This window comes from Monodelphis domestica, chromosome 3 (genome assembly GCF_027887165.1).
Source record: "Monodelphis domestica isolate mMonDom1 chromosome 3, mMonDom1.pri, whole genome shotgun sequence".
Lineage (NCBI taxonomy): Eukaryota > Metazoa > Chordata > Mammalia > Didelphimorphia > Didelphidae > Monodelphis > Monodelphis domestica.
Window position 1 is genome coordinate 495,478,909 of NC_077229.1, and position 20,241 is coordinate 495,499,149.

Here is a 20,241-nt window from a genome sequence, read left to right on the forward strand (position 1 = left end):
ATTGGGTTAATTGTGTACATTTGCTCACAAGATGCCAGTCTTGGGTGGCAGAAGGACAAAGGAACATGGAAGATCCCTACCTCAACCCTAGGTCAGGTCAAATCTTGTATAGAAAAAGAAGACATAGTGTCAGGGATGGCCCAGGGTCATGTGTAAGTTTTTCCCATGGGACAGTTGGAGCATCTTTTGGTGTTTACATTTAATCAAGGTAGTTTAGCTTCTCTGGGGAGTCATAGATCATGTTCTCACTCTGGTTACCACTGTACAGCCATCCATTGAGATTCTAAGTGTGCCTTGGATTCTAAGAAAAGCATTCAAGCCAAAGCAAGCAATAGAGGGAATATATCTAACAGAACATGCAACATCTTTTACCTCTAGTCTCCTTCTTGTCCTATGAAAGAAAGGAGAGTAGAACATTCCTTCGTTTCTTCTCCAGGGCCAAGATGGGTCATTTCAATAGTATTCATTTTGTTCTTATTTTCACTTACATGTTTGTGCTCACTGTATATAATATTCCCTATGTTCTACTTACATCCGATATCATATTCATTCTGATATCTATCTGGTCTTCCCTGATTTAAATGAATTCCTCATATTCATTATATCTTATGAAGCAAATAGATTCCACTGCAGTTTCTTCATTCATCCTTTCATCGAAAGTCATCCATGTTACAGTTTCTTTCTGTTATAAAAAGAAGCACACTCACTCTTCCATGGGTACTCCACAGATACACGTTTTTCACAACTAAGCTTATTTCTCTATATTGCTGTGATCTGCGTTTGAATCTCTATGATTTAAGCCACAAATGTTAGTAAAAAGGGAAGAGTCCAGACCTACAAATATATCTGTGTGTGAAGAAAAAATGTGGAACAGAATACCATATACAGTGTCTGCAAAGGGAGAGGAGATGTCACTTTTCGACATCACCGAGGCTTTAAGAGAGAGAGGAAGGTGAGGACAAAAGTGAAGATGGGGCATGTTGACAGTAAACTCTTTAAAGGGATCAAAGATGACAGGAAGGAAGCAGAGGGTACCCACTGCTAGCTTTGCCACCTTCCCCATCAGGAAGTCCCCAAACTCAAACTAAGGAGGGAATAGAGAGAAGAAATATGGCCTCAGAGAGCTTTGAGAGATATGCCAGCTAAGGTTGCTAGATGTAATACTTGTGTCTCTTTCTTCATTCAGGGGTCCATATTACATCCAGTTTGGGCAAAGCCTTGAATGAAGCTTTAATTGGACATGAATGTTTATCCGGCTCTCACAGTAATCCCCAGTTTCTGTCCCAAGAACTAGAACAACTGATTCCTCACTGGGTTGATGGGATAGAGACACCTCCAGCCTGGGGCAATTTCTGTCTTTGGCCTGGGAGCTGAAAGTAGGTCAGCTATTGGAGGCTTCAGGATTAGGTTAGAGTTTCAGGAAGAGCTTTGTCTTTTGTTCTTATTGTCTGATCATCCTTATCCTTAGCTAGGAAGGATGAGTGGGTACCACTGTCACCAAACCTTTCTCCTGTTTCCCTGATGCATCCAGGAGATGGTGTGGGGGATATCTGTGAAACAGACTTTGACCAAGACCAGGTCATTGACCGCATCGATGTTTGCCCTGAGAATGCCGAGGTCACCCTGACTGATTTCAGAGCCTACCAGACCGTTGTCCTGGACCCTGAAGGTGATGCCCAGATTGATCCCAATTGGGTGGTTCTAAACCAAGTAAGTTTGCCCTTTGGTTTGGTGGGAGAATTGTGTGCTGCACAAATGCCATGCTTGTCTTCCCCTTCTAGGAACATTTATTACTCTGATTTTACCAATATTTCTGTGGAAGGAAGTGACCCACCCCTATCATTAATTTTTTTCCTAAACCCTTACATTTTATCTTAGAATCTATACTAAGTATTTATTCCAAGATAAAAGAACAGTAAAGGCTAGGTAATAGAGGTTAAGTGACTTGCCCAGGGTCACAGGGCTAGAAATTGTCTGAAGCTAGATTTGAGTCCAGGACCTCCCATCCCCAGCTTTGGCATCACTGAGCCACCTAGCTGCCCCCGTTCCTATTATTATTAATGTGACTGCATTTATGATTCTCCCCGTCCTACTCCCACCCATAAAAAAAAAAAAGAATTTAAGGTGGCAGGATCTTCCCAATGAACAAATGAATAAAGTAAAATACAGAGACTGGGTAGAATACCCAGAGTCACACACCAGTTTCTCATTTTTCCATCTATAGACGGCTAGGAATGTAGAGCACAGGACCTAGAAAATCTGAGTTCAAATCAACATCAAACACTTACTAGCCATTTGACTCTGGGCAAATCACTAACCTCTGTCTGCCTGTTTCCCCATTTCTAAAGTGTAAATGAAAATATCACCTCCTTCCCAGAATTGAGGATTAAATGATTTACTATTTGCATAGCATTTTGCAAACCTTAAAGCTCTATCTTTTAGAAAGTGGTGGAGCTGGGATTACAAACAAGGCATCTGACTCCTGTCCAATTTTCTGGTTTGCTTTGCTTTTTTACCAACAAAGGCAAGGAAGAGTGGGAAAAGCCCTTGATTTGGAGTCAGAGGGACCAGATTCAAATCTCATCTCTGCAACTTAAAAAAAATTATTTTTTACACTTTTTACAGTTTTACATTTATTTGTAATTCCCCACACACACACCATGGAGCCAGAAACACTAAACAAAAAATACCCAAAAACCTCATCACAAACATAGTATCCATTGACACTGATTGTGCCCCAAAACACACGTCTCTGCATTTTAAGTTCCTAAACTCTCGGGCAGGAGCTGAGGGGTTTATCATTGCACTGCTCAGAATTCTAAAGTCTTTCAATGTTTTTATCTACAGCGTCATGGTCATTACCTAAATTCTTTTCCTCCTTCTTAGAACCAATTCATAAAGGTTTCCCCTGAAACCATTTATCCTATTATTTCTTATAGCATAATATATTCTTATAATCACATAATGTATGTTAACATAATATAATGTATATTATAATATGATATGTTATATCATATATTATATAATACATTATAATAATATAAATAATATACTATTACATTTATATACCATTCACATGTTATGGTGGAAATTAAATTTTATAAGTAAATTCCTTGGCGGCCATTGTTCAATATTACATCAATCTTAAAAGCTAAAATTTCCACCATAACACACATACTAATACTCATATAATAATGGCATATGAATGGTAAGCAGCATATGTGAATAGTATCTGAATGGTAGATGGTATGTCATCATTCATATATCATTCAAAAACCCAGATAATTATTTAGTTAAATTATTTAATTTAATGAATTATTGAATCATTTAGATAAATTATTTATATTATCTGATTATTTATTTATTTAGAAAGATAATATAATTTAATCATACCCAAGAAGAGGAAATCCTCTTGTTTCTCAGCTGGGTTCTACTATGAAAAGAGCTGCTAAAATATTTTGAGCTTACAGTGCTTATTCTTTCTGTCATGACTTTCGGATATAGGCCTACAGTTGGGGTATCCTATTCACTAATTAACTAAGGCAAAGTACTTCTATGGCAGGCTCTTTTCACTCCCCAAAAAAGTTGAGGTGGGTTCAAATCTGACAGACACTTCCTAGCTGTATGACCCTGGGCAAGTCACTTAACCCCCATTGCCTAGCCCTTACCAATATTCTGCCTTAGAACCAATACACAGAGTTGATTCTAAGATGCAAGGTAAGGGTTTAAAAAAAAAATCAAGATGGTCCCCTGGGTTAGTCCAGCAGTCCATTTCTCTCTTAGACAAAAAGGACAGATGGTGATGTGGGCCCAGATCTGAATAGGAGGAGGAGAAAATGGCATGGATTTCACTGGAGAAGCTACCGGGCACTTTGAACAATCCCAAACTGCTCCTTAGTGCTACTGGAATAAAAGCCAAACTCCCCCACCTGGCAGTTTGAGCCCACCCACAATCTGGCTCCAAATTGCCTCTCCAGCCTGCTTTTTTATGACTTCCTCCCATTCATACACTGTGTGCAGCCAAACAAGCCTTCCAGTCCTTCCTCCAAACTTAGCCCTCTATGTCCCATCTCCCATCATGCCTCACTTCCAGCCCCCAATGCCTAGAAGGGACTCCCTTCTCACCTCTGCTTTAACTCTCTTCATGGCCTCTGTTGTTTGCAAATGCTCTTGCTCTCCTCACAATTTACCTTGTGCCTTATCTGTGTTGTACACCACTCCACTGCACTGACACATACACTTAGAATGCAAGATGCTTGAAGGCTGAACTCTTGTCTTGCAGTGTATTGGTCAGAGAACTAACCTCAGAATCAGTAATATGTGGGTTCAAATACCACCTCTGTCCTGTAGTGGCTGTGAGACCCGGGGCAAGTCATTTCTCATTGCCTCAGCCAATTCTTTAAGACCATGAGTTGCAGAGCAATCACAGCTAAATGTATGGGGTGTTCTGGGAGGACTGGCTTGCTTAGCCCTTTACAGGACTTCCCATCCACCTTTGGGGTCCACCTCTGGCTCCAAGAAGCCATAGCATGCACAGCAGCCATAATCCAGTAATGCCATCTTGGCAGACAGGCTTTTAAACCAGGTGGAGTGTAACCAAGAGGCTTCAAACCCATCAGTGAGTTAGGGGAATGTCCACCTCAGGCATATGAAGACTTCCCCTGGGATGGGCAGATGAGGATAATTTGTTCCAATGGTCATGAAAACAGCTAAAGCAGGCACTGTGGAGAGCTTAGAATCTGGTCAGACATCAAAGAGGCCGAGGTCATCCAATGCAACCTGGGCCATGGCCCACTGATGTGACTTTTGCCCTGTCACTGAACTTTGATGACTCTGGAAGAGAGAGTGAGGCCAATGGCTTCTTTTTTTTTTCCTTAAACCCTTATCTTTGTAAGAGTTAAATTAATGTCCAATACTTCAAGTATTATTTTTATAAAGCTTATTATCTGACCAAACAGAACCACATGACTAAATTCATCTACCTACTCAAAAGGGCCTACTCCACCAAAGCCACCAACAGGAAGGAAAGAACGCTAGACATGGAACTCCACTCAATTTATATCCTGTCTAGTCAGCATGTAAGGACAGGCAGTGAGTGGGGTTCTGGGAATTAGAGTTTTGCTGGGGAATCGTATTTTTTAGGGTAACAGATTCTAATTTCACTCCTTCCATCTTGGAATAAATACTTGTAGCCCCCATGAGGAAAAGTGAACCCCAGATTGCAAGGTCTCTGGGAAGCCATGGTCTGGCCAAAATCAGTCACTTGGCAACAACTGGTTGTCCTTGTTCTACCTACTGAAGAAAACATTTCCCTGAGAATTTGGACTAGAAAGTTACACATTGACATACTGAATTATTATCCCATAGAAAAACCTGTCTAACACATGTAAAACCCAGTGGAATTACACGTTGGCTACTGGAGGGGGGTAGAGGAAGGGGAGGAAAAGAATGTGAATCTTGTGAGCATTGAAAAATATTCTAAATTAATTAAATAAAATTAAATATTAAAAAAAGAAAACCCTGTCTAAGTTTTGGTGAAGTAAACTAAGATTGTAAATCATTACTAACTATTGTCCGTGCAAAAGGTTTATCTAATCCCTTAGCCTATGTCCCATCTGGGGTGCCAATTGTAATAGAGAAATACTTGAGAGTGTCAATTGATCAATACTGGATGACTAATGTATCAAAATTTTTCCTACCCTCCACCTCCAATCCTTTCAGCTTTGACCCTCCCCTCTCCTTCCCAGAGTGAACTGTGAGGTTTCAGAGGAAATACTCTTTTCTTTTCCTTTCTCAAGTAAGGAGGTTTATGGGGGAAGACAGGACAAGGATAGAGGATGAGGTAAGAGGGATGGGGTTTTCCCTAGTCTATACAAGGAGCGTTGGTTTTGAGGATATTGGGGAAATGGCAGTTCTGTCAAAACTGTGACACAAAGTCTGTCAAGGAGGTATGAGGACAACTATGTCTTCTTTTCTTTTAACCAGCCCAGTAAATATCAGTTAGTCAGTCAGCAAAAGCTTCAGGGTCTTCACCATCAGCCACAAGCAGTCAAGAGTTTAGTTCACCAGCCTCTCCCCCAGCTTCAGAAGCCCAAAAGGGATTCAGTTCAGAATTTTCTCTGCCCAGTTCAGCCTGGCTTGGCTCCAACTATCTTTCCTGGGAATATTCCAAAGGAATGTTCCTTTTGATTGACAGCTCTTCTGTCCTCAGCTTTCTGTCTTGCATGCATGTAAATTCTCTCTTGCATGCATGCCTATTCTCTCTTTTACATGCTTTCTCTATAAAATACTAGCTGTGATCAATAAACTTTGCCTCTGATTGCTACCAGCTTCATTGGCCCTCCTGACACAGATCATCCTTTTCCCCACATCTCATATTCCTCACCCCTTCAGGACCCCCAAATGTTTGTCAGGACCCCTTAGGACCTGTCAAATACTGTGTGTTGGTTCCAAGGCAGAAGAGCAAAAGAGCAGTAAGGTCTAGGCAATGGGGGTAAGTGACTTGCCCAGGATCACGGAGCAGGAAGTGTCTGAAATCAGATTTGAACCATCTCTAGGCCTGGCTCTTAGTCCATTGAGATGCCTATATACCCCCAATGAAATAGTTTTAAGGGTGTATTCAGTGGCATATAAGATTTTAAATCTCAACATACCAATATAACAACCTGACATTTGGAATTATATAGAGTTCATTCCACCAATTCTAGAATTGCTTTCAACTGGCTGAATCTTCCTTTGCAGGGCATGGAAATTGTGCAGACAATGAACAGTGATCCTGGCCTGGCCGTTGGTAAGTCCAAAGAGGGTATAGTAAAGTTCCATTAAGCAACACCCACTTTCTCAATCAAACCCCTCATGACCCTTGAGGGGACGTTTATGTTCTCCCTTTCTCCCCCTAGTCCTTTATTTAAAAATTGGTTTCTCATGTAAAACCCAGTGGAATTGCTCATTGGCTATGGGAGGGGGGTGGAAAGAGGGGAAGGAAAGAACATGAATCATGGAACAATATTCTTAATTAATTAATTAATTAAAGATTTTCAAGTAAAAAAAAATAAAGATTGGTTTCTTCTCTCTTCAGGGTACACAGCTTTCAATGGTGTTGACTTTGAAGGCACCTTCCACGTGAATACTCAGACAGATGATGACTATGCCGGCTTTATCTTTGGTTACCAAGATAGTTCCAGTTTCTACGTGGTCATGTGGAAGCAGACAGAACAGACCTATTGGCAAGCCACACCATTCCGGGCTGTGGCCGAGCCTGGCATTCAGCTTAAGGTATCGTCTCCCTCTGTCTCCCTCCCTCCATCTTGGAATCTGGGCCTGAGCCTCGAGTCCCCTCACCCCACATACAACTCAGACACAAACCCTTAGAACATCCCCCTCTTTTCCTAGTTTTTTTTTTTATGTCTTTGCCTTTCCTTTCCTGCTTTAAGAAAAAAGGACAATGGGGGCAACTGGGTGGCTCAAGAACCTCTAAATTTGGGAACCAGGCCTAGAGAAAAAAATTCCTGGGTTCAAATCTGGCCTCAGACACTTCCTAGCTGTGTGACCCTGGACAAGTCCCTTAACCCCCATTGCCTAGCCCTTAGTGCTCTTCTGCCTTAGATTCAATACACAATATTGATTTTAAGATAGAAGGTAAAGATTTTTAAAAAAAAGAAAAGAAAAAGAAAAAATGATTGTACAGACAGTTCTTGCTATGTAAATTTGCATTATGTAAATGTGACTTTTCATAAATCTGAAAATAAGTAAATTCTGAAAAAAATACCCAATGTTAACTGTTCTGTACAGTATTATGCTCTATCTCCATTCCTGCTGGGTACTCCATAGCCTCATATCCCTCCACCAAAAAAAAAAAAACACCTTCCCAAAAAAGGGATGCCCACTAACGCTTCAGAATTCAGGGCTTAGCTAGAGATCTCGGGCTGAGAGAAGGGAGACCCCCACCCCAAACACATTCCTTCTCCTGCTCTCAATTCTCTGTCCCTGCCTTCCCCCCACAACTGTGGGCTGCCCCTTTCCTTCCTGCCTCTCCCACTCCCTCCATCTTTCCCCACCTCTGTGGGCAAATTCACATATGTAAAAACCACTTTAGGTGGAGGTTTACAGAAGGAGGTTTACATCTCTCACTTCTGTAAAGTGAGAACTATCGGTATTATATTGGTCTTCATGTTTCCATGGCTTGTTAGTATAGAATTTTTGTACAAAGTTGGCATTTAATAATTACTGGTTAAGCTGAATTGAAATGAACTGACTTGATTAGTTCCAATCCATATGGATTAACAGGTCACCTGTCATTCAACTAAATTATTCATCAGGCATTTTATTAAGTATTACAATGTACTACCACTGGGCTAGGTACAAGGGCTACAAAGCCAAAAGAAAAACAATCCCTGCCCTCAAAGGTTTCCGTTCTGCTTGGGGGAAACAACACGTGTCAAACAAATAGGAAACATATACAAAGTAAAATCGTTGCCATCTAACCAAGATTTCTTTATCATAATAAAGTCCTTAGTTTAGATGTGCATAATTTATAGGCAGTGAAGAATGGCATGGGATGACATGAGTCAACATCTATATATTGTAAAAATTAAAATTGAATATTAATTTTAATTTTTACAATACTGGTTGCTACTATGGGCTAAGTGCTTTACAATAATTCTTGTCTCATTTGATCTTCACAACCTTGAGAGATAGGAACAATTATTATTCCCCCATTTTATAGATGAAGAAATTGAGGAAACAGTCATCAAGTCCCAGATCCTGTGCCCAAGGTCACACAACTAGTAAGCACCTGAGGCTGAATTTGAACTCAGGTCTTTCTGACTCCAGGTCTAGTGCTCTAGCCAATGTGCCCCCCAGCTTGCCCAGTGGGACAGCTCAATATTGCCCAATGTTTATTTTTAAAGATTGGAGCAATAGGAGACAAAACAACATTTAAATCTCCTTCCTTCCCTTCCTTCCTTTTCTATGATTTCATTGATATGGTGGAACACCCAGTATGGAAACTCTCTCCACTGATGCAGCTCAGGAACTCCTCCTCTTCTATAACTTCCTTATAGCCTTAGAGAATTATCTGGTTCAACAGAATATTAAGTGACTTGTCTAGGCTTACCCACCTACTTAAAGGTAGGACTTGAACACAGGACCTTCTGACTCTAAGGCTAACCCTCTCTTTTCACTCCACTAGTAATATTTATATAGTTTGAGTTTTTTTTAATATCTTGTTTTCTAAGCAAAAAGTCTGAGTATAGTAGTAGTAGTGGTCCAATTATTAAAATATAATAATAAAGTAATAGTGTTGTTATGGGGGGGTGAAGAGGTGCACCCCTTGTGTTTGGGAAGGATACCTTTCTGCAAGAATGCAAGACTCCAAAACTTAGCTTAAAAATAAAAAGAGAAATTTATTAATTTAGAGAGTAATGTTGAGAATGGCCAGGAGGACAGGAGAGGTGGAACAGCAAGATGGAAGGCTGCTCCTTGGGAGGACAACATGGATGGAAAAGCTGTTCCCCCCCAGACAACATCAGTTCTGGGAATTTTATACTCTTTACAACAAATGCTGTGTCATGGTGAGGATGTGACTCTAGAGTGGTAAACGCTCAGGTATTTGGTGAGGGGTTTGGTCATCTGACTGGGGTCTGCCTGGAGACATAGCGAATGACCCTCATAAAGATTCTTTAGTTTTAGGGAACAGACAGATGTCTGAAATACAGCCCAATGGTATCGAGGTGTAGCCTGGAGGTGCATCTCTCTGTCCATCTTAAATCTAAGGGAGGATCAAAGGAGGACAATCTTCTCAAGCTTTTCTAGGAGTTATTAGATGTTTTAGATTAGGGGTCACGAGGATGTAAGGGAGCAAAGGAATTTCCCTGATTAGTTTGCCTGAGTTTCTGGGGGTACAGTGCCCATGTCAGTGTGATTATAAACTTGACTTCAGATATTAGACCTGTGCCCATCTGCCTTTATTCAGGGCTCTCAAATGAAAGTGAGAAATTTTGTTGTGTCTATAATCAGGCTGTCAAGTCAAAGACAGGACCAGGGGAACACCTCAGGAACTCCCTGTGGCATACAGGGGACACCAGTGATCAGGTGAGGCTGCTGTGGAAGGACTCCAGAAACGTTGGCTGGAAAGACAAGGTGTCCTACCGCTGGTTCCTCCAACACCGACCCCAGGTTGGCTATATCAGGTAGGAGGAAGAAGGATATAAAGCTCTTGGCTAAGGGGCTACAATTCCAGGGTCTGGCTCTCCCTGTTCTTCAAATGCCATTCCAGTAGAATATAAGTTCCTTGAGGGCAGAGACTATTGTGGGTTTTGACTCTATATCTCAGGACCTTGCACATAGTAGGAGCTTAACAAATGCTTATTAAGTTTAATTAAGTTGAGATACCTTCTGCATTTCCAGTATTTTCACTGCTCAAAGCCTATCCATATTCAAGCTTTTCTGAGATCTTAGTTTAGGAGTTCTCACAGCAAGCTACAGATTCTAAGAAAGAGGCAATGGAAAATTCTCTCAAGTCTTTAGTCAGATTCTTTGCTCCCATAACCACAGGACCAATGTGGGTACAGATTAACTTCCAAGATGGCCCTAGCCTTGGTGCTTTGATACGAGACTTAAATGATATTCTATTTCTACAAGACTATTCAAAGGGAATATGTGAAACTATAGGAGTCTGGACTACATCTACGTGATACTAGGTAGAGACTTTCCAGTTGAACTCCATCATGACTTTATAATTACACTATATAAGTAAAAACTCACTTCTACAAGACTTAGTCTGAAGAGGAGATGGTGGAGGACCTTATTTTTGTAAATGTATGCCCATTCTCCCTATTCCCTCCAATGTCCTGAGACCATAGCCAAACCATGGCATTTGGATACACTGCTTCCAAAGTTATAACTAAGGCAGAGCTATTGGAGCTTTGTTCCAGGGTGTCAAATTTAGAGGGCACTGAAACCATTTGTCTTCCTTCAGCAGCATAGATCAACGAGTTTAGTACCTAGTTAACAAGAAAATTTTGTTGAAGTAAGAAACTGCTATATGGCAGGCTGGGGTGGTCATGGACTGATCCCCAAATTGAATGAAGGCCCACTTTGTGCTACTTTCCCCCATGTGGTTTACGGTAGTACTTGATCTGGCCACCAAAATTCCTTAGTCATGGCTTTGATTTCCACATTCAGTAATTGATCAATGAATTAATATGCAAACATTTGTTAATTACCTGCTATGTGTCAGACATCATACTAGGTGCTAGGGATACAAATCCAAAAGTGAGGCAGTCCCTGCCCTCAAGAAGCTTATATTCTACTAGAGAAATGTGTTTAATACTAATTGCTAATATTGATACAGTATTTTTAAATTTGTAAAGCACTTTATGTATATTATTTTATTTAATTCTCATACCAATCCTTTGAGATAGGTGCTACTTTTATACCTGTTTTACAGATTATATTGATGAGAAAACTAAGAGTGAAAGAGTTAAGTGATTTATTCAAAGTTATACACTTAATAAGTATCAGAGTAAGGATTCAAATTCAGATCTTCCTGATTCCTCAGGACTTTGTCTTATTATATCTCCTAGGAAATACAGGATACAGATGAAATAAATACATGGTGATGAGGAAGGAAAGGTGCTAACAACTAGGAAGGTCAGGAATGACCTCTTAAAGGAGGTGCCTCTTGACATGAGCCTTAAAAACAACCAGGGGTCCTGAAAGTTGGAAATGAGGAAAGAGAACATTCCAGAGATGGGGGACCCCTGGTCCTGAGGTGGCAAGCCCCTTCCTCCACATTTGTTTCCATGATTCTGTGCCCATAGCTGCCAGCAAGGCATTCCTAACCAAGTTTGGTGCTGCTCTTCCCCCTTCTGAAGTCTCACGAGGGATAATGATGGTTGTGTTCTCTGCAGGGTCCGCTTCTATGAGGGTTCCGAGCTGGTGGCTGACTCAGGGGTGACCATCGACACCACCATGCGTGGTGGAAGACTGGGAGTCTTCTGCTTCTCTCAAGAGAATATTATCTGGTCCAACCTGAAATATCGCTGCAATGGTAATTTCTTAAAACCAAATTGTTAATGTTGTTATCCCAAAGAATCTGTGACTTTTTTTTTGCTGTACTTTCCTCCAAAAAGCTCAAAATATTTACATAAAGCTTATTCACAATAACCTCACAACTCCCTTGTAAGGGAAGCAAATGTAGATGTCACTTTCCACATTTTTACAAAAGAGGAAGTTAAGATCCTTGGAAATAAATGGGTTTTACCTAAGGTCTTAAGTTAGTAATGGCAATGGGATCCTAAACTTTACATTCTTAAAAAATTTTGAGGACCACCCCCCCCAAGAACTTTTGTTGGGGGGGAGGTATATCTATTGATGAGGACCACCCCCCCAAGAACTTTTGTTGGGGGGAGGTATATCTATTGATGAGGACCACCCCCCAAGAACTTTTGTTGGGGGGGAGGTATATCTATTGATGAGGACCACCCCCCCAAGAACTTTTGTTGGGGGGGAGGTATATCTATTGATGAGGACCACCCCCCCAAGAACTTTTGTTGGGGGGGAGGTATATCTATTGATGAGGACCACCCCCCCAAGAACTTTTGTTGGGGGGGTATATCTATTGATGAGGACCACCCCCCCAAGAACTTTTGTTGGGGGGGAAGTATATCTATTGATGAGGACCACCCCCCAAGAACTTTTGTGGGGGGGAGGTATATCTATTGATGAGGACCACCCCCCCAAGAACTTTTGTTGGGGGGGAGGTATATCTATTGATGAGGACCAACCCCCCAAGAACTTTTGTTGGGGGGGAGGTATATCTATTGATGAGGACCACCCCCCCAAGAACTTTTGTTGGGGGGGTATATCTATTGATGAGGACCACCCCCCCAAGAACTTTTGTTGGGGGGAAGTATATCTATTGATGAGGACCACCCCCCAAGAACTTTTGTGGGGGGGAGGTATATCTATTGATGAGGACCACCCCCCCAAGAACTTTTGTTGGGGGGGAGGTATATCTATTGATGAGGACCAACCCCCCAAGAACTTTTGTTGGGGAGGAGGTATATCTATTGATATTTACCATATTAGAACTCTCAGTAGAGGATCAAGAATCCCGAAAGGTCTGCAGCTGACACTTTGAGAACCAATGGGCTAGCTTCTGGGTAAGACTTCTATATAATTCAGTCATAGTTAGATTGGAGGTTAGGAGGGTTTATTCTTTATTCTCACTGGATAAATTCTCCCTCTCATCCTCTTCCTCCTGCTACAACCAAAACCTACCTGAGAACTCATAGGCTAATAGCTAGGAGAGCAGAAAGGAACCTTAGAGGCCATCTAATTCAACTGCCTCATGTTAAAGATAAGGAGACTGAGACCAAGAGAGGGGAAGGAATCTTCCTGGGCTATTGCCCTGCAATTCAAGATGTGACAAAGTAGGAATTTGTTGCATATTGCATGGAGCCCTCTCTCTCTGCTCAATAGTGACTTCTATGGGCTCCTTCAGGAGCCCTGGTGATAGAATTATAAGAGCCACAATAACCCTCCATTCCCTTTCTTCCTGCAGATACCATTCCTGAGGATTTTCAGGAGTTCCAGACTCAGAATTTTGAACGTATAGATAAATGAGCAAGAAGAAACAACCCACAAAGACTAAAGCAATATATTTTTAAACCTTACATATCTCAGTACCTGCCACAGCTTTTTCTCACCACTACAACTATGTCAAGACTTTTCTAATGAATGTGACAATAAAAAGGAGGTGGTCATTTCTAAACATCTTGTGACAGATAAAACTTAGACGCTGCTCAGCTGTTTTCTGGAGCACTGACTTAGTTCTCTGGATTTTGAATCCAGGGACCCAAGTTCAAATCTCAATGGGTTTTCCTTGCATTCTTTTAAAGTGAGTTGTTTCTACTGGACAGACTGAGCAGAGTATACTAAGTGAGGTCTAAATCAGTCAGATTCTTAGCCAGACCACTTAGATTTACAGAGGACAAAACTATTCTAGAGCTGGAGAGTGTCTCCTACCTCAGATCTACCATCTCAGAAAAGCATGCTGGCTAGGGTTCTTCAGATTCTCTGGCAAAGCCTATGTATGGCCCCCTTTCCAGAATAATCTTTTTAAATGCAGAGGATTACAAAGGAAACCAATTCTGTCTGAAATATAGGTATCAAAATGTATATATTTTTAAAGACAAGGATAGCACTTTGGGGCATGGAGACAGAAGATGCCATGGTGCCCTGGTTAGTTCTCTGGAATTTGAACTCAAGTTCAAATCTCAGTAGATTCTCCCTGTGTGGGGGGGTTTCTTTTTAAGCAAGTTGGTTCCATCAAACAGACTAAGCAAAGTCTAATAAGTAAGGTCTAAACCATAAGCCAGGATTCTTCATGAGGTTGTACCAAGGCTGTTAATGTTTACTTCTCAGGATAATTATTTGCTGACCTTTGTTTAAAAATGGAAATAGAAAGACAAAAGGAGGCAATTAGGGTCCCCAAACCCAAAGAAAGCCAACCATAAGCTATCCTGGACAAGCATAGCTCTCCCACTGTGATGTGCTTCTTCTGCTTTAAGTTGCTACTGATGCTAGATAGAGGGAAGGAGAAGAGAAATTCCCTCCGCATCCTTTACTATACTCCAATCCAAAGTTCAACGGAGAAAAAAAAATGGTCCATGGTTCATTCTTATAGATTAACAAGGAGGAAAGATTCCAGTTCTGCCTCTCAGTTGCCAGTCATCCTCAAGACATGAGGAATCAATCAGAAGTTCCCAGAATCCTCCCAGCAAAGAACCATGTTTTTAATGTTTTTACCTAAGAAGAGGTAAAAGGGCACAGTGGATAGAGTGCCAGGCTTGGAGTAGGGAAAATCTGAGTTCAGAAGTGGCCTCCTACACTTCCAACTGTGTGACTCTGGGAAAGTCACTTAACCCCCCAATTGCCTCGCCCTTACTGATGTCTTAGAAGTGATACTAAGACAGAAAGTAAGGGTTTAAAAGGGGAAGGGGACATGTACCCACAGAGCTTATACCAGATATCAAAGGAACCTACATTTATTTTCTTTTATGTGTATTTATTTAATTAATTTAGAATCTTTTTCCATGGTCACATGGATCACAAGGAACCTACATTTAGAGTGGGAACAGACCTTAAAAATGATCTGGTCTTATTTACAAATCAGGAAATCCAAGTCAAAAGAGGTCAAAATGACTTGCTGAAGGTCATACAGGTAGAAAGTTTGCAAAGCCAGGATTCAAATTCAGACTTTTAGTCCAAATCCGGATTGTGGAGAAGGATGCCAGCAGCGGCCATGTGAACAAAGCATAACCACTACCATAAGGTCATTCCCACTATATCAGGTCTCTCCATAGTCGGTCAGGAGCAGAGCTGAGTCCAGGGAGCAATCACAGCAGTTTTAAGTGAAGAATACAGTTCAGCTGAAAGCCTAAAGTACCTATAAGGCGTATGCACCCTCTCGTTTCTTCTCTAGCAGAGGTTCAGCTCTATAAAAATCAGTAATTGCATCCCTGCCTTCTTCTGGGCTGTGGAGGAGAAATTGGCCCAAACCTGGCTTAGAGGGTGGGTTTTAGACTCTTCTCATGTTTCTACCCTAGCAAAGAGGAGTCCAAGTCCATGGTCACCTGAGGTAGGAGAGCTGCAAGGAGCCAAGATGAGTCCCATGGGTGAGAAGGGTAAAATGGTGGTCAGCATCCTTTCTGGCCTGAGGTGGATGGCCTAAAAGTCTTATATATGGGAATTAGTGGGGGGAAGGTTGGCTAAGAACTTACAATTCAGGCTTCAGGTTGGAAAAAGTGAAGAACAAAAAGAGAAAGGATATTATTATTATAAGTTACATAAGTATCTGATATGGCTATACAACACTTTAAAGGCACAATAAAGGGGAAAGGAATATTAACACTAGCCCTCAGAACAATCCAGCCTCCAAGAGAAGAAAAATCCACTGAAAGGAAATTCAGAGTGCTGGACACTAAAGTATGATACAAGCCTAGCAGCTGAGAAGAAAAAAGGAGACAAGCAATCACCGAGTGGGCTAAGAAAGAATGTACTCCAATCAGTCCCTCCCTTAGGGCAGGAAGAGGGGGGCAAGGCTCCCCTGCCTCTTCTCCAGAAAAAGAGGACTAGATAATCCTTAGTTGAAGAATATTGTCAGGCTTGTAGAAAGAATAGAGGAGAAAAACTACCAGAAGCTGCATCATTCTGCCCACAGTAGATTCCTTTGAGATGCCCTTACAGATCAAGAACTTCAGTAGGAAAACTGAGTTGAGAAGAATCTGATTGCACTGTCATTTCCATCAAAGGGGAGCCAGGGAGTGGGGAGCGATCAAAATATCCTAGGTGTGATTGTAAAAAAGAGCTTGTAGTTGAGAGGAACGAGTACACAGGAGAGACTGGGTGACAGAGGGCAGCCAAAGTGCCCTTGACAGTTGGACATAGACCTTTCTCTTTTGGTTGTCATCTGAGGAATGGAGGGATTCAAGAATGGATAGTTGGAATTACTCCAGAGGAGGCTACCACACACCATGAACCAAAATTGGAGGAGCAAATTATACTGAAAGTTATGATCAGATCTGATCTGGAGTTTTCTGTCTGAGTCCTACAAGCTAATCTTATTCCTAACTTGCCTCTAGAGAGGGATACCCAACAGTGGGCAGCTCATCTTCCTGAGTTTGAATCTGTCCTCCATCTCTTACTAGTTATGTGACCCTAGGCAAGTCATTTAATCTTGTTTACCTCCATTGCCTCAACTGAAAAATGAGCTGGAGAAGGAATGGCTATGCCAAGAAAACCCAAATGGGGCTACAAAGAGCCAAATGTGACCAGAAAAAATAACTTGACTGAACCCCCAACAGTGGGCCATTTTGCCAAATGATGGTGTGTTTGTCATAGATATCTTTGCCTACAAAGAAGTTACACACTGTCTTTTTATGTCTTTAATTATGCTTACTTAAACCCTGGATGTTCAGGCATTTACCTGGACCTACTGGGAATAGAGGGTACAAATCCAGGTGCTAGAAAATTAATTCCTTCCCTTGAGAGCATAATCTAATTTGTATAAGGCAGTTAATCATATACTAGTGTAAATAGAATTCATCAATCATACCCATACACACATATAAAGAAAGTGCATTGATGGCAACCTGAGATGTTTAAATAAATATAACTCCTGACAATCAATGAAGTCAATACATTTGTTATGTATACTGCCTGTTATGTGCCAGGCACTGTGTGAAGGGATGTGGATACAAAGAAAACAAAAACAATCCCTACTCTTGAGGAACTCACCGTCCAATGGGGGAGCCTCGGAATCAGGAAAATCTGGGTTCCAATCCAGCCTCTGACACCCAGTTGCTATGTGACTACTGGACAAGCCACTAGACTTCTCAATGTTCTAGATAACAACTCCTTAAGATTCCAAGTTGCAGAGAAGTTTCCCTTATCTGGGAGTCCCTCCATCAATGAGATCCTAGGTCTGTCTATCTCTATCTAATATAATAACCCCAAACTCTACAGGTAAAGACCCTTCAATTGATTCTGATTCTCTGTTTCATGATGGCTTCTGATATGTGGTGGAATAGGAAATTCTCTCCTGTGGACAGATCATGAAACTTCTAGGGAAGAGAAAGCAATGGGACCAGGACATAATGGAAGTCACTTATGACCAATCCATAATGATGCATCTAGCATCCTCCTAGGTGCTATGGAGATAAAAGAAGGACAGTCTCTGGACCATTTACCTCTTGTAGATGAAGATAAGACATAGAAAAGGGAAGCAATTTGAGAACAAAGCTGCACATATGAAGGAGCTAAATTATTTGATGCACAAGGCTTCCCTTTTCCATAGTCACTAGGCATCTGGTTGCCAGGCAAAAGACAAGCCTCATATATTCTGCAAACAGTCCCAAATCATCCCCCCTTTAAATGGCAGAGCCTTCAAAAATGCCCATGCATGCATGGGAGGAAGGGAAGTGCTTCTCCCTTTTCTGACCCATACTTTGGAGATAATCAGTGGGGAACAGAGAAAGCATTTTCTCATCTCTGGTCCTTGGAAGGGTAACCGTGGCATTCTGCCCTTCTGCAGAGTGTAAATGTGCTGATGTGATTTCTTTTGTCCTTTTGGCCTCATCGTCTCCTATGGATGGAGAGAGTTGACATCAGACACAAGACAGCTTGAAAATTTCGAGCTGGAAATAAATAGAAACTCAAAAGAACACAATGACTACTGGGACATTATCTATCTAGAATAAGTCTGGGACACATCAATATTTGTTTCTGGGACATTTTGGTGACACTGTCTTCATGGAGAGCCAAAGGCACAAATAAAGATAAGTATAGTTTAGGATCAGGAAATCCTGCCACTGTGTAGAATAATCCCATTTTCTTGCTTTTTGTGTACCTCCAATAAGCAGAATCACTAAAGGTTTCTATAGCACTCTCTAATCTTGGTGCAGAAAATTAGTTGGCTCTAACTTTACTGAGAGACAGGAGAGCTATTTGGGCAGGTAGATGGTGTAGTAAATAGAGTGTGAGGCCTGGAGTCAGAAAGACCTGAATTCAAATCCAGCCTCAGACACTTAACTAGCTGTGTGACACCAAGCAACTCACTTAACCCTGTTTGCCTCAGTTTCTTCTTCTATAAAATGAGCTGGAGAAATGAAAAACAGTTACAGTATTTGTTCCAAGAAAACCCCAAATGGGGTCACAAAGAGTTGGACTCGACTGAAAAACAAGTAAACACCAAAAAGGGAGAGCCATTCATTGCAAGACACACTTTTGGGGTACCATGAACTAAATCTGAGGTGGAGAAGCTGCAGCTAGCAGAAATAGATGCCAACCTAAATGGGATATTTTCTTTTTTTATTTTTTCTTTATTTTATTCCAATGACATATTTGCACATAAGTTTTGCAAGGTTACATGATTCTTATTTTCTCCCTCCTTGCTACCCTCCCCACTCCTGCAGCTGACAAGCAATTCACTGGGTTCCACATATATTTTCACTCAAAACATATTTCCGTAGTATTCATTTATGTAAACAAATAATCTTTTAAAACCAAAACCCCAAATCATATACCCATATAAACAAGTGATAAATCACATTTTCATCGGCATTTCTACTCCAATAGTTCTTTCTCTAGATGTGGATAGCATTCTTTGTCATAAGACCCAAACAGGGTATTTCTGCCTAAGGGATTGGAAGGGATGGAATGCATAGTCTGCCACTTTTATTCTGCATTTGGCCAATCCAATAAAACTGCTAAATAAGAATCGTTATTTGCACCGAGGCTTGTGATTGACATGGCACATTATAAAAGGTAGGAAAGTGCGTGACCAAGAATGTGATCCCGGGACTAACCAAATTCTATTCCTAGAAACACACAAAATTAGAACTTGGAAAAAGTAAGAAAGAAAGGTGGAGTAGTTAAGGGACCTGGCTGCTAACCAATACTAAGAGCTGATTATAGCACAACCTACCTTTTTTTTTCTCATGTTTTATTGTATTTTGGTAACTATTTCCCAACTACTCTTTAACTGTTTTAAATTTTATTTTTGTTTGTTATCATAAAATTCCCAGATATCTCCTTCTCTCCTTCCCTTCCCCACTCTAGAGAAGGCATCGTATGACAAAAAGATGTGTATATATATATATATATATATATATATATGTATTTACATATACACACACACATATACATAGATCAACTATGTCTAGCTTGTTTCATATACAAGTCATTCTTCAAACAATATTTCTGTTGTTGTATATAATGTTCTCCTGGTTCTGCTTGTTCCACTCTTCATAATTTTATGTAAGTCTTTCCGTATTTTGTTTTGTTTTGTTTTGTTTTTAATTAACCTGCTCCTCATTTCTTACAGCACATCCTACTTTTTACAGAAAGGTACCCAAGATGTCCTCCTATGACTGTTTTCCCTCATTGAGTCTTAGAAGTGTAGAGAAGAAATTGAAATCTATAGGGTTTTTACAACTTTGGGACTTTTTATTTGTTTTCTTGTTTTTATGTCTGAAGTAAGTCTGCTGAAAATAAATATAAACAACTGTCAACCCCTAGGAACTCTGCCTGACCAGTAATTTCTAACCATCTCTGTTCCCAGATAGAGATAATCACAAGAACATTTCTTAGACCTTGTTTTTGTAACTCAACACCTTTAGTGCTCCCTTCATGCAGCTTGGCTATGCTTTGTAAACAGACTACACGCATTCCTGA

General features: G+C 40.9%; 1 protein-coding gene across 1 annotated transcript in view; it reads left to right on the top strand.

Moving 5' to 3' along the window:
- THBS4 (thrombospondin 4) overlaps positions 1 to 13,777 on the top strand; it is a 71,802-nt gene extending 58,025 nt beyond the window's left edge. Inside the window, exons 17-22 of the mRNA XM_001381518.5 lie at positions 1,532 to 1,710; positions 6,742 to 6,790; positions 7,079 to 7,275; positions 10,018 to 10,190; positions 11,913 to 12,052; positions 13,568 to 13,777. Of these exons, the coding sequence (XP_001381555.3) occupies positions 1,532 to 1,710; positions 6,742 to 6,790; positions 7,079 to 7,275; positions 10,018 to 10,190; positions 11,913 to 12,052; positions 13,568 to 13,629 (800 nt within the window). The 3' untranslated portion in view covers positions 13,630 to 13,777. The remainder of the gene's footprint in view (positions 1 to 1,531; positions 1,711 to 6,741; positions 6,791 to 7,078; positions 7,276 to 10,017; positions 10,191 to 11,912; positions 12,053 to 13,567) is intronic.
- Positions 13,778 to 20,241: the final 6,464 nt, after the last annotated feature.